The 14,168-nt window shown below is 49.1% G+C and overlaps 1 protein-coding gene across 1 annotated transcript in view; it reads right to left on the bottom strand.

Moving 5' to 3' along the window:
- VPS45 (vacuolar protein sorting 45 homolog) overlaps nt 1-9,181 on the bottom strand; it is a 52,121-nt gene extending 42,940 nt beyond the window's left edge. The window contains exons 1-7 of the mRNA XM_054011012.1: nt 8,984-9,181; nt 8,100-8,234; nt 5,836-5,896; nt 3,911-3,990; nt 3,337-3,405; nt 2,017-2,154; nt 1,471-1,581 (exon numbers count right to left, since the gene is read on the bottom strand). Of these exons, the coding sequence (XP_053866987.1) occupies nt 1,471-1,581; nt 2,017-2,154; nt 3,337-3,405; nt 3,911-3,990; nt 5,836-5,896; nt 8,100-8,234; nt 8,984-9,076 (687 nt within the window). The 5' untranslated portion in view covers nt 9,077-9,181. The remainder of the gene's footprint in view (nt 1-1,470; nt 1,582-2,016; nt 2,155-3,336; nt 3,406-3,910; nt 3,991-5,835; nt 5,897-8,099; nt 8,235-8,983) is intronic.
- Between the last annotated feature and the right edge of the window lie 4,987 nt (nt 9,182-14,168).

Below are 14,168 nucleotides of genomic sequence, written 5' to 3'. Positions count from 1 at the left end.
GAAGTTTGCGAGCTGATCAAAGCGTTGACACGTTTGCCACCCCGTTTACTCTCATCTGAATCTCTGCACTGGGTCTGAAGAAGTCTCTGTACCACAGGTAACGTTCTCCTGGGACCTCTCCTGCCTGCAGTCCTTAGCCCTACAAACCAGGACTCCACTGGGCTTCTGACACTGCCAGATCACTCTGGTCGATGAGCCAGAAGGGCCCGGGGCAGTAGAGAAATTCTTCCCTACCTTTTGATCTGAGTAGCAGATGAAGTCACCCTACAGGCACATTTAGCATCTAGTGGGAGGGGGGGCGGGAAGCTGTCTCCGTGCTGAACAAGCACAGGAATGTGTCTAGGGAGACCTTTAGAATCCAGCTACGCTAAACACAACTGCATCAGGGACCAGGTTACTCCCACATTCCATAACTAGTACATGTCCCCGGCTTTAGGTGACAGAATCCCATCTACGCTACAAACTGGAACAGCAGGAGTGGGCCAAGGAGTAGCCGTGCTGTAACCAGGTCTCCCGACACAGTTGTGTTTGTAGCATAGATGGGGCCTTACCGGTAAAAGGGGAGGTCAGTCTCCATGGCCCGCTCAGTCCTTGGCCTCCCTGCTGAAGTTCAGTGCCAGCGGTGATGGTGGCTTTTGTGGCTGGGGCATTGGCCCGTTGAACTGGACTGAGACTCAATGAACTCATTTTACACAGGCCGAAGAGGTTAAGAGTTTACCACCCCCACTGACCTGTGCTGGATTTAAATCAGTGCCCATGCAGGGAACAGAGGCTCCCTTCCCAAAGCACTGAACCATCCAGTCACCTGAGAAAATTCTCCCGGACAGAAGGAGAAAAAGTACTGGATGAAAACTGAAGAGATGTTTCAGCTCCCAGCGTGTGTCCCACCATCAATCCAGATGCCCTGGCTGCCCTGTGAGAAAGCATTGCTGCAGAGACAGCTATTACCCACCCATCAGGTCGACTGGCGCCTGAACACATCCCGATGAAATCAAAGGAGACAAATAATGGGCTGTTCAATGCCAAAGTCTGCAGCACAGCCACGGTACTGCTGAAAAAAAAAAAACCCACCACCCGCCACACAATCCATGCTAGTGCTCATCCATAACGCAGCAGGGAGAACACGCTGATGCAAGGTCATTTGATAGATGTGCTGCCAAGGAGGCGCTGCAAATAATCCGTTAAGAGGGGCACGGCTAAAACGTTTAGGCCCTGCATTTAAAGCGTGTTTTACGATACACAAATGGCTGGAGTTTCCGGAGGCCACCTGGATCTGGCGATGCTGAAAACTAGGCCAGAGACTGTGAGAATTTTTTTAAGGAGGGAACCGTGCTTTACTTTAAATCTTTCCCTTGAGTGCTGTGAACCAAACCCCAGGACCCTGAGCAAGTGCCAGAGCGCCATGGGCACTTCAGCATCGCACGTTCCCATCCTCCCCATCACTTCCAGCCGAGCAAGAGCTACTTTCACCTGGTTCAGAAGTGGGGTGATGGCATCATCAGACCGGTCCAGAATAAGCAGTAACGGAGGAACTTCGGTGCGCCGGAAATCAAACAGCTCGTATTCTTTAGTAATCACTTGCTGGAGGAGCAGAAAGGCAGATAAGTCAGTCAGTCAGTCCTAACAGCAGAGGGGAAGAATTCCCTACAGACTGGGTGCTAGGCAGTGAGAAGCAAACAGAGAGCGCAAGAGAGAGTGTGCTGTTATAAGTAAGCACTGCTAATGGAATACCTTGCATTTTGCCAGGGTTCTCAAAACGCTGGACAAGAATCTATTTGTTAATCTCCACAACACCCCTAAGAGTTGGGGAACAAGCATTTTGCCTGTTCCACAGATGGGGAAACCGAGGCACAGAAAAGGGAAGCGACCTGCCCAAGGTCATGCAGCAGATCAGTGACACAGCCAGGAACCTCAAAGAACAGCCCCCCAAAGAATATTTTTCTCCTCTTAAACGCCGCAGATTTGTGACAGGAAGTACAAGTAGATTGCCAGGATCAGTGCAGGGCAATTCCATACCTTGACGCATTCAGCAAGCCTCTTTGCAGGATCAGAGGAGAGCTGGTAACGAATCATGGGGCACTTCTTCAGAGACAGGAGCAAAGCAGTCAGCCCTTGGGCTGTTCTGGACAGCTGGGCCAGGTCCCAGCTGCGACCCTGAAAATGAAGAATACTTTTGATTCCTGGCAACTGCGTGAGGAAAGAGGGAACGCAGCCACCATTTGCTGAAGCAGCTGCTAATTTGGGGTGTCATGGTTTTTGGGGTGCTCAACCTGAGGCCAGATTTTCAGAGGTCCTGAGCAATCCAAACTGAAGTCAAAGGAAGCCGAAGGTGCTGATACCTCGGAGTTCAGGATGAAGGGGGTCTCAAATGTGATACACAACACAAATTAATGGATGCTTTTCAAAGCGATCTAGTCATATATACAGTTCCCAGAGCCTATATTCAAAGGCAGAGCAGCAGCACTATTAGATATTTACTGGACACAGCAAAAAAAAAAAAAAAAAAAGTATTTAGGATTAATTAATTTGGATCTTCTGAAGAATTTTATTTCAAAGGTGTCACACAGGCCTCAACCCTGCTGTTTTTGCTCATGTATCATCGCTGTCGATTTCAATGGGAGTTCTTCCTGAGTGAGGACTGCTGGAAGAACATAGGAATTGCCAGACTGAAGGTCTGTCTAGCCCAGTGTCCTGTCTCAGACAGTGGCCAGCACCAGCTGATTTAGAGGAAGGCACAAGAAACCCACATTAGGAATCATCCTGACCTCTACTGGCTTATACCCTGAAGCATGAGGTTTTAGAAGCATGAGGACCTTAGAATTTTCTTAATTGACTTCTCTCTCTTTCAGGTTCCTTGCCTCCTCCAGGAAACGATCTAGGAGGTTTCCAAATAGCCCTATGTGCATCTTCACTCATTCTTTCTGCTTGGTCTTTGCCTTATGGAATGGCTTTGAACGGTTTCTTATTGAAACCATCCAGGCGGATGCACCGAAGACAAGCTCCGTGACACTTGAGAGATTAAGGTGTTGGCTTGACAGCTGTGGGGTTTGAAGTCCACAGAGCAGGTGCAACATGGGCAGCAATTCAGGCTCAAAGTAACCCATCCCTGCCCCTCAGGGAGTCCATTTAACACTAAGGGGGAGGACGATCTACATAGCACCTCCAATCCATCGCCTTTCATTTATTGACAAAGTGATCAGCTCCACAGTAAGGGCTGCTAGCTAGAACATCCTAGCTTCCCAGGGTGTCCAGTTAGTTGTGACCATGTTCTGGTGTCCTTTAATCCCAGCTATCAACCAAAATGAGACCCTAGAGGAGCATTAGCCTTTTCCATACCTGGCAGCAGCCCAGGAGGTTGAGGGAAAACACGTGTGGATTCACAGCAATGTAATCTCCGTAGAACTCCTGCCAAGAAACACAAGTAAATACAGTTAGCGTCCCACCAACACTTACACCTCCTATGCGAGCAAATGTTTCAACACCAGCAATTCAGCCCGAACACCTGAACAGAGGGACACGTCCTTAAAGTCGTAAGTGATTCACAGCCCCACTGACTCCCAGCGTCCTCACTCCTCCCCCCACAACTCTCAGAGTTCCTATCTCTGCTGGCATTTCCACTCTGTTCCCGATATATGGCTTTTACTCCACCTTTTGCGTGTATGCCTGTCAGTCACCGCTATGGGAGACACGTACCAACCCTGCTATGGCAGAGGAGCTTAGACAGTGTATACATTCTTCTAGTCCTAAATTGCTGCATAGTGTTGTTGTTGTGCGTGTATTGTTCAACGGCTGCTGAGGTTATTCCCCAGAGGTGGCTGCAAGTGACAAGTATATGTAGCCTGTTGATCAGTTCTGAAAGTACTTTGGGATGGGGAGAGTCATGTAAAATATTAAACAATATTACACACACCTGAATTTCCGCCACAACTTCCTGCTCGTCAGCCTCAGCCAGTGACTTTACATCACTCTTACTGATCACGTTACTGAAATCTGAAAGGAGACACGCGAGACACAGCAGGTCAATAATGGCGGTGATAATTATTGTAACCCGATTTCCCCCACGTGAACATCACGTGATGATTCAGGGTGCTGGGTTGATGGCCATGGAGACTGAAGCTTTCCTGTGTTTAGACACAGAGCGGGTACAGCATGGATAGTGGCACAGGGTGTTTCCTCTTTATGTTGCTCCCAATCTAACGTGTGTCCAGCCAGGGCACTTTGAACTACAGCAGCAGCACCAAGCCCATGATATACTCAGTAAAATCAATAACAGCATCTCTTGCAATGTGTTTGTACAGCACCCAGCACAATGTGGCCTCGATCTCAGCTGGGGCATCTAGGCACCACCGTGTTCATTTATTTCTAATCTGTATTGAGCCACCATCACTTTTTACTGCATTTTTTTCAGTCTAGACAAGTGTTTCTTCTCCGGCTTCATTGTGTTCATACAGATCAACAATGACATCTAGTGGCTGGTTGAGCCCACTCCCATGAATCTCACAAGGCAGAAAGAAAAAGGGTTGGGAACCTGTTTTTTCAAGAGAATTTAAACCCAATACTAAGTGTGACTAGAAGTTCTAGAATTACACAGCATGAACACAATACTTGAGAAACACCAGGCTGGGCAAGTAGTCAGTGAAAGGTTCCGTCTAGTTGTTCTAGGCACCCATGGACCAATACATTCCACTAAATTCTAACCTTGGCTCTGGTTCAAATCCAAAGTGAAATAATGTCACTCTCTCAGCCTACCTACCTCAGTTTCCCCATCTGTAATAGAGGGATGGGAATGGCCTACTTTACCCCCAGTGGAAGGTTAAATTCACGCCTGTAAAGTGTTGTGAAGATGTAAAGCCCTAGAAGTGTGAAGTGTTATTGCTGGTTGTGGAATATACTGCCAACTGGGGTCAGCGTTCATGTTGTCAGCCCACTCCCTCAATCCTAGGGCAGCCGGTTTGGTCGTGTCAGAGAAGAGAAAATGCCGAGGAAGAGGACAAGAATCTCTCATAATTTTACAAGAGACTGCTCTGCACAGCTTATGAGCATTGCTGATGTGGGCAGCTGAGAACGAGATCTGGTTGTAAGATTGTGGTACTAGGAATCACAACCCCTGGACGCTGTTTCTGAACATGACACGTGCTTCTTGTGTGACCTTCCAGTAAGCGGATTCACCTTTCTGTGCCTCAGTTCTCCCACTGGAGAATAAGAGCGACCCACTGCCCAATTGCTTTGAGATCCTTGGATGAAAGAACTTTGAAGGACAATGCATTTTTCAGTGCCCGAAGTAAAGCCTGGAAGGACGAGCAGCTCGGTATGAGGTTACTTGGAGGGGGGAGAGGAGGGACATATTGCAAAAAACTCAAGACTAGTGGCACGTAGGAGGGGAAGTAACATCCAAGGACCTGTGTCTATGTAATGCTTTAACTATATGGTTTCAAACCAGTCTAATTGAAGTGGTACAACCCCCTAGTGTGGGCACAGTTATACTGGTGCTTAAACTAGTATAGCTTATTCCCATCAATTTGGGGGAGGGGAGGGAAAATGCTAACCCTGTATAAAGTTCATTTATGGTATAGCTGTATCTATACTTAGGGTTGTACAGATCTGACTCTCTTGATAAAATGGAAACAAAAACAACCCACACCAAAAGAGTTAAATTGGTACAAAAATCTCTATGTAGATCAGGCCTTCCCGAGGTGAGACTGAGCATCTGGTGGCTACTGAATGAGTACAGAAACAAGGACTTTAAGAATGCTTCACATTTAGAAGAAAATATTTGCATTATATCAGAGTCTGCCTAGAGGGTCTGAAATACTTGGTGAACCAGGACATACGTACAAATATAATAGATGCTGTACTTGGGCCTCCGTAGCTCCTGAATGAGGTATTCCACGTTCTCCTGGATAAAAGGAAAACCCAGACGGAGAAAAATCAGAAAATGTCCCAATAATTATGCAATAGGTGATTAGACTAATTAATGCTTCTAAGCTGTCAGAACTCTGGACCTGATTCTGCAAATCACTATGCTCTTGCTAAAAATCACTGGAGGCCGGGGTTTTGCAGCACCACCATTCTGGGCACACTCAATATCGGAGCCGGGTGGAAATCGGTTTGCCTGTCCTTTGAATATTTTCAAGATACTGAGAATTTTTCCCCTCCCGAATCAGGACAAAAACCAAAATTCTGAGAATCTTCCCAAACTGAAATTCCAGGGGGAAAAAAAAAAAATTCAGTTTGGGGCAATTGAAATGGACTTTCAAACTATAATTAGCTTCAATTTTTTAATGGAGGCATTTCAAACTGGGATTTTTCATTGAAACTAGTCAAAACTAAATGTTTCAACAATTTCTAAACTTATTTTTCAAAAAAATTGCAAGTAAGAGAATTCATCAAAACTGACCCTTCACTGCTAAAGGTTTTGGTTTTGACTAATTGGCATTTTCAGACCAAAAAAGTTTGAAAAAACCAGCTCTTTTCAATATTTAAGGATTTGCTCCGGCAAGAGGCCAGACTGGAATTCTCCTCACTCGTAGAAGAGGGAAAAATCTACAGGAAGGATCTCCCTTGCAAGCAGCCCGGGATGCAGCTGACTTAGGGTACGTCTATACTACCCGCCAGGTAAGTCGAACTAAGATACTTCAACCTCAGCTACACGAATAGCGTAGTCGAAGTTGCGTATCTTAGTTCGACCCCCGCCGCAGCTAGTGTAGCCCAGGCCTTGGCTGCTAGGCCCATGTTCTCCACAGTGGCCACGCATCAGAGCTCGTGGCTCCAATCCTCTGGCCTCCCTCAGGAGGTACAAACCCTCCAGGACCTGCCCTTTGAGGCTTGACTATCGGCCTGATTTTCAAAGGAACTCACGGCCAGATTTCCATGTGCTCAGCGCTACAACTGGAACCAAATTTTCAAGAGGTCCCATTTAGGCACCTAAAGCGGAGCCAGATTCTCCTGAATGCTCAGTAGCTTCCAGGGACACAGTTAAGAGCAGATTTTCAAAAGTTCAGCCCCTGATATGACTGACTGCTGAGCTCATCTGAAAAACTGGCCATGTATTTGCAGCCTGGCTGGGAACTGGGCTCTTTTCAATATTCTGACCTACATTTGTGCTAAGCAGTATTAATAAGAAAGAAAAATTAAGCCATGAGGCAGATGTCTCTCTCCCTCTGGGAATTAGACATGGGAAGAAGCCTACAGGATCATTGAACCCATCCTGCAAGTTCAGCAGACAGACCCCCAGCTACTACAGTGAGTATTATAGACACGTATTATAGACTAAATAAATGTGCCATTTTGCATGGTGGGTCGTGACCCACAAAATTCTGTTTCATAAGAATACTGCTCCAACATGATGCCACCTCTCACAATTCTGCATTTTTCTTAAAGCCCCAGCTCCTGGAGTCATGTGACTACATGAAAATTCCATTATCAATTAAAAGAAAAGAAGGAAAGAGTAAGGTTCTAACCCCTTGTGGTTGAAGAAAATAGCTTGAAAGCATGAACCTTACAGGATCTAAAATCAGATGTTCAAACATCAATCATGATATTTTTCCATTTTGAGTTAGCAATACTACTCCAAATCCAAATTGGAGCAGGGTTTGTTCCTTCAACTTAGACTAAAGGCTGAGCATTCTCAGTAAGAAGTTACAGGGAATTGTTGGTGGCTTTCATTATCTAATTTATTTCATGAATGAAATAGTTTTTGCAAAGATGAAAACTACCAGGAAATTTACCAGCCCAGGTACAACATCAGCTTGCCCACACTGTATAATGGGGCCATTTAGGGGTTGGGGGGAGAAGGGGAGGGTTAAAGGTTTTTGTTTGTTTGTTTAATTATTCACTCCAGGAAAGTGGACAAGGTAAAGTTTGTACAGCTATCAAACTAAAGCATTGATTGTGAAACACAAACTTGTTCTTAATTTTATACACATTAGATGTCCTGATGAATTCATTGGCACTGCTCAGAAGCATAACTCTAAGCATGTGGGAAAGTATTTGCAGGATCAGAGCCTTAGATACCAGCATTATCTGCTCAACTTGTACATAGGACCGGGGCAGAACAAATGCCAATGCAGACAGCAGTTGCTTTTACAAAAGAAGCTTACCTTTGTCGGTCGCAAAAAACAGATTGCTTTCAAGTGTTTCATAGTCTCTCTGTTCAAAGAATCGATGCGCTCAAAGAGGTAAACTTCCTTCTGAAGGATTTCTGACTGTGTATACACCATGCTCACGATACTGGTCTGCAGGGAGAAAGAAGGAGAAGCCAAGTTATGCTGGTCTTGCTGGGGCAGGCTCATGAGATACTGAGACAAGGGAATGTTGACTAATGGTTAGTGCACAGGATTGGGAGTCAGGCTTCCTGGGTTCATTCCCCCTGGCTCTGCCGCTGATTTGCTGTGTGACCCTGGATAGATCATTTCACCTCTTGTACCTCAGTTTCCCTGGATAGTTCATTGCAATTTTATGTCAATACGCAGGTGTGCGGCAGCCCTCGCTGCACTGGGCTAACACTGCAAAGCATGATCTCCGCAGTGTTCATGGAGCGGGCGCGGCAGAAGATTTATTGGTGTTTGAGAGCAGCCATCTCACACCATTCCTTGATACCCCATTCTCCAACCTGCTCCTCGTCCCACTAAGGATACAGAGCAGAACTACTTGCAGCCTGCTCCCTCGTCCAGCACTGGCAGGATACTCCCCCAGGAGCAAATTGCTTAGGAAAGGACACCAAGTCTGCAAATTATTAGAGCCAAGATGAGGAAAGAAGGAGGGTCTAGGAAGCCATACGCTCCCTCTACTCCCTGGGCAGGGCATGCACTAGAGTGGCAAAGAGATATTTATCTTCCTGTAGATCCACACCATCACAAGAGGAAGATTGCAGCCTGTGGTCGGGGTAAAAGCCAGTGTGACCCCCATAGCTCATGAAAGACAAAATGACAGAGGCAGTAGGAGATGCCATTGTAAATACAGAAGCCATAGCGGCCTAGCTCACCGTTTCTTTATCCATCAGGAGGACCTTCATCCCAGGCCCGCTGTCTTCAATCATCTTGGACACATATTGCTTCACTGCAAAGACCACATTCATTTTTGCAAGCGATTGGCTTTCCCCTCCCCGTCCCTTCTGCAGTGGGTAATGCTAGACTAGGCACGGAGCAACCAACTCCTCCTTTCTCCTGTGCAGCCAGTTGTTTCCTTCCTTGTTTCCTCCTATTGCAGCACTGGGAGTTGTAGTTCACAAGGCGGAGGAATGTACTGCCAGGCAACACCCATCCTCTTTCATAGGAAGGGGTTGCAACTACAACTCCCAGCAGCCTCCGCATAAATGCAGTCAATTTCCTGCAGCGTGGGTGTGTTTTCAATGTACTTTACGCTGTGGAGCTGTCAAGTCTTTCTCTTGTGGAAGGGGGAATACCCCACTGGGGATTCATTTTGGAACAGTGCTTAAAGGAGCACCCTCTTGCAATGAAGCATTTTCCTGCAGGATTCCCTGAGATGCAGCAAATCACCCTCAATGTTGTTATCACCGCTTGACACCTGGGGAGATTTTGTTCCCTTTTGCCCCTGCAGACATCAGGAGCTAAACTTTATTTAGGCTGCAAAGAAAACCTTCCAAACAAACAGCGCGGAGGCTGTTGCAGCCATTGAATGACAAGACAAACAGCTGCACAGAATCCCAAATGACAATTCTCCCACAACCCTTAATTCTATTTATTTTTGGCCTAAATCTCTAGCCTGAACCCTGAGAGCACAATTTTGACACTCAACCTGCGAGAAAACAAGGGCATGCCTAATACCTGGAGAGAGAAAAAAAGAGCTGGGTTATGCTATGGACAGTTGCAGACCTCATTAAAGCTGGTGGGTGGGCTAACCACCCTTCTTTCAGGAGCAATTAAAGGCCCCTTTGGATAGTGATAGCTGGAAATGGTGGGAAGCCACATCCCAAGACAATGGGCTGCATGGCAAGGATGACAGAAGCTTTCCTGGGGAAAGATTGAAAACACTGGGGCTAGGGGTTGCAGTGGGTCTGTGTATGAAAGGCAGAAAGCAAGAGACGCTGTGATGAGCGTGGCCCTGGGACAAAGCCAAGAGACAGAGGTTCTTTTGGACACAGGGAAAGGCAGACCTACATTTCTGAGCAAGGAAACTGCCTGCTAGTGTTTGTTTCTATTGTGTTTAGGGAAACGAGACTTTGTGTACGTTCTTTGTAAATAAACAGGATAGCACCAAAGAAATATCTGACTCCTAATTTCTCCTCTTGACAGAAACAATCTGCCAAAGTCCCAAATATTGACTAGGTGCTTGGGCCAAAGGGGGTTGTGTAAAGGTTGAGCAACAACCTTGAACTTCTGTTGACTCACACTGAGGAGAGTAAAACCCCCCATATGCTGCTCCTGCCCCCCCAGTGTCAAGCCCCCTGACTGCTCCTGCCCCCCCGTGCCAATCCTCCCAGCTGCTTCTGCACCCCCGCAGTGCCAAGCCCCCCTACGCTGCTCCTGCCCCCCCATGCCAACCCCCTCTGATGCTCTTGAGCACACACCCCAGTGCCAAGTTCTATAAGCCAAATTTGGCCTGAAAGCTCAAATTTGGGGCACTTGGGGGTATAACTGAGGGCAGCCTTTGGCTGTATGGATCATCTCTCAGATGGAGAGCACCAGTCAACTGTGCCACATGCTGACAATAACAGTGTGAATTTCTGCCAAGAATAAATGGGCAACCCCCTCTCCGCTAATGAAACCACAAGATCTTAGAGATACAGGACCTCTCCTTAAGGCCCCTCCCCCCAATACACTCAATTTACCCCCCACTGGGGAAAGATGGAGGGGGTGGGGTGTAAGTCTGAGTCATATTTTGCCGTAGAAAGGACTCCCCTGTGAAATACTGGAATTAAAAGTGTCCGTTTCCAAATGCTGTGTCAGTTTGAAGGTGCCATGGCTGAGTTATTTGGTTTCCTTGCTGTTGGCTGCAGCGTCTTCTGCCCAGCTTTGAGCTTCAGAACAATCGTTCCTCTGCTGACCATTTTGTTTGGCTTTGTGCAGGAAACGCTGGTTATTGCCTCGGAGCCTTGGGCAGGGCTGACCTGAAAGGGCTTCACTGCACCTGCAGTGCCAACCTCCCCTCCACCCTGCCCCATTCAGCTACCCAAGTGAGCCAGCTCCCCGTAGAGATGCTCCCTTAGCAGCTCCTGCCCTCAATGTGCCATTTTCTCCCCCAGCTCTTCCTATGCCACCAGTTGCTCGTGCCCCACAGTGTGCCATTCCCCTTCATGCTTGCTCCTGTGTTCCCAGGGTCATGCCCTCTCCAGGCTGCACCTGCGCCCCCAGTGCCAATCCCCCCAAGTGTTCTTATCCTCCCCCTAATACCCAGTCTCTCCCCCGTTTCAGTCCCTCCCAGTTGTTCCTGTCCTCCCCTCAGTGCTAATCCCCCACCCCCCAAAGGCTGCTTCTGCCCCTAGAGGCCAATTCGCACGCATGCCACTCCTGCCTGCCCCGCAATGCCAATCCCCCCACAGGCTGCTCCTCCCTGCCCCCTCAATGCCAATCCCCTGCCCTCCCAGGCTTCTCCTGTCCTCTCCTGGCAGTGCCAATCCCCCCTGCTTCTCCTGCCCCCCTGTGCCAATCCCCCGCAGTGCCAAGCCCCCCCAACGCTGCTCTTGCACTTCCCCCCAGTGCCAAGCCCTTCCATAGGCTGCTCCTGCCCCCCAGTGCCAACCCCCGACTGCTCCTGCCCCCCAGTGCCAACCCCCCGACTGCTCCTGCCCCCCAGTGCCAATCCTCCCTGCTGCTCCTGCCCCCCAGTGCCAACCCCCGACTGCTCCTGCCCCCCAGTGCCAATCCCCCGACTGCTCCTGCCCCCCAGTGCCAAACCCCTCAACTGCTCCTGCCCCCCAGTGCCAACCCCCGACTGCTCCTGCCCCCCAGTGCCAATCCTCCCTGCTGCTTCTGCCCCCCCCCAGTGCCAATCCTCCCTGCTGCTCCTGCCCCCCAGTGCCAAGCCCCCCATAGGCTGTTCCTGCCCCCCAGTGCCAACCCCCGACTGCTCCTGCCCCCCAGTGCCAAGACCCCCCATAGGCTGTTCCTGCCCCCCAGTGCCAAACCCCCCGACTGCTCCTGCCCCCCAGTGCCAATCCCCCCCATAGGCTGTTCCTGCCCCCCAGTGCCAACCCCCCGACTGCTCCTGACCCCCCATAGGCTGCTCCTGCCCCCCAGTGCTAAGCCCTCCCCCCGCCCCAGCTACAGCCCCCTCCCCGCAGCGGCCTCGCGCTCCCCCCGTTCCAGCCCGGGCCGTTGGAACGCGCGGCTCGAGCGCGGAGCGGCCGTTGCAGACCGGGAAGCCGCCGCCGGGGCCGGGTGGGTGCGGGGCGCAGGGCGGGGAGAGACAGGCCCGGGGGGTGGATATGGGGATTTTCACTGTGCACCCCAAATCCCTGGGTGCATGGGGGTGTCTGGGGAGCCCCCCAAGTCCCTGGGGTGCATGGGGGTGTCTGGGGAGCCCCCCAAGTCCCTGGGGTGCATGGGGGTGTCTGGGGAGCCCCCCAAGTCCCTGGGGTGCATGAGGGTGTCTGGGGAGCCCCCCAAGTCCCTGGGGTGCATGGGGGTGTCTGGGGAGCCCCCCAAGTCCCTGGGGTGCATGGAGTGTCTGGGGAGCCCCCACATTCCTGGGGTGCCTGGTGGCTGTGGGGGTTTCACTATAGCCCCCAATTTCATGGGTGAATGGGGGAGCTGTTTGTGCCTCCCAAATTCATAGGGGTGAATGGGGGGATATGGGGAGCCCCTGAAATTCCTGGGGTGAGTGGGGCAGTGTGGGGGTTTCATTATAGCCCCCGGGAGATAACTAAAGTGGGGGTTGTGAGGGAGCCTTACTATAGCCCCTCAAATTCTTGGGGTGCAGTGGGGTTTTCCTTAAGCCACTCCCCAGATTCCTGGTTATGAAGGGGGGGGGGGCTGTGAAGGTTTTGCTATGCCCCTCCCAAATCTCTGAGTGTGATTAAGGGGGAGATTGGGGATGTTTCATCCCCACCCATTACATGGGAGGAATTCGTGTGAGAGCCTGCCATTGCCACCCCACAAATTACAGGGAGGTAAAGAAGGATGGGGTGGACTTTCTCTTACAGCGTCCTCCACCCCAAATTCCAGGATGAAGAGCAAGGGGGGGAATTGGGGTTCTCCCTTTAGCACCCCCTCCCCAAATTTGTGGGGAATTTCTGGTCATCTAGCTCATCTAGTTAGCTCAGCTCCTGGAAAGTGAAGCTATGGGTTACCCCCACAAGTACTTATCCAAGAGTCCAGGAGGGTTTGTACATCCTGCACCAAAGCTGATCTGTGGATTTTGTTTTACTTAGCTCTTAGAAACAGACCTGATAGGGTATGAAGGTTAAAAATTGTAGCATCCCTACAAGGAAGGAATAACTGTAGATTGTAGCCTAAACTCATCTCTGTTTCTGATTTCAGGTTCCACTCTCAAAATGCCATTACTTGAAAAACACGGTAAGTTCTAATCCTTGGATCTATTTATGTGAGGTGTCTCACACGGTAAGGTATGAGGCCAAAATGATAGTTGTTAAAATCACTCTTAAAATCTAAGGTCCAATTCTGTTGAGCATCCTCAACTCCCACTGAAGGCAGTCTCAGAAGAGGTATTCAACATCTCAAAGGATCAGGCCCTTAAGAAGCCTTAGACCTGATTCTCCATTCACTCACGTTGTTGTAAATCAGGAATGATTGCATTTAAATCATTGGGGTTACATCAGTGTGAGTGAAATCCGAACTCAGGCCCTTGGCTACATAAGTCTCCAGGTCAGTCGAAAGACAAGTTTAAAACAAGCAGTTCATTATACTGCTAGGATTTAACATTGTCTTACTGCAAACTGTGGCCCTGCTCCTGTAAATTGAGCCACATGGGCAGATCTCTGTTCCCACATGACCCCCCACTGAAGTGAATGTGAGGGTGCAGGGGTCCGCCTGCATTGAAAAACTTGCAGGATTGAGCCCTATATAGTTTTTGCTTTAAAGCCCTGGGTCTGTGTGACACTTACTCTGCTACTATTGTTATTCCTGATTATGACATTTTTGGAAGAGGGCTATTATGTTAATTCAAGTGTAATAATATAATGCATGCATGTTTCATACAGAAAATGGTGAGCAGGTGCTGGTGAAAAATGAAACCTATTTGCAAATCTT

The sequence above is a fragment of the Malaclemys terrapin genome, chromosome 21, assembly GCF_027887155.1.
Source record: "Malaclemys terrapin pileata isolate rMalTer1 chromosome 21, rMalTer1.hap1, whole genome shotgun sequence".
Taxonomy (NCBI): Eukaryota; Metazoa; Chordata; order Testudines; family Emydidae; genus Malaclemys; species Malaclemys terrapin.
This window is presented reverse-complemented; position numbering and strand designations above follow the sequence as displayed.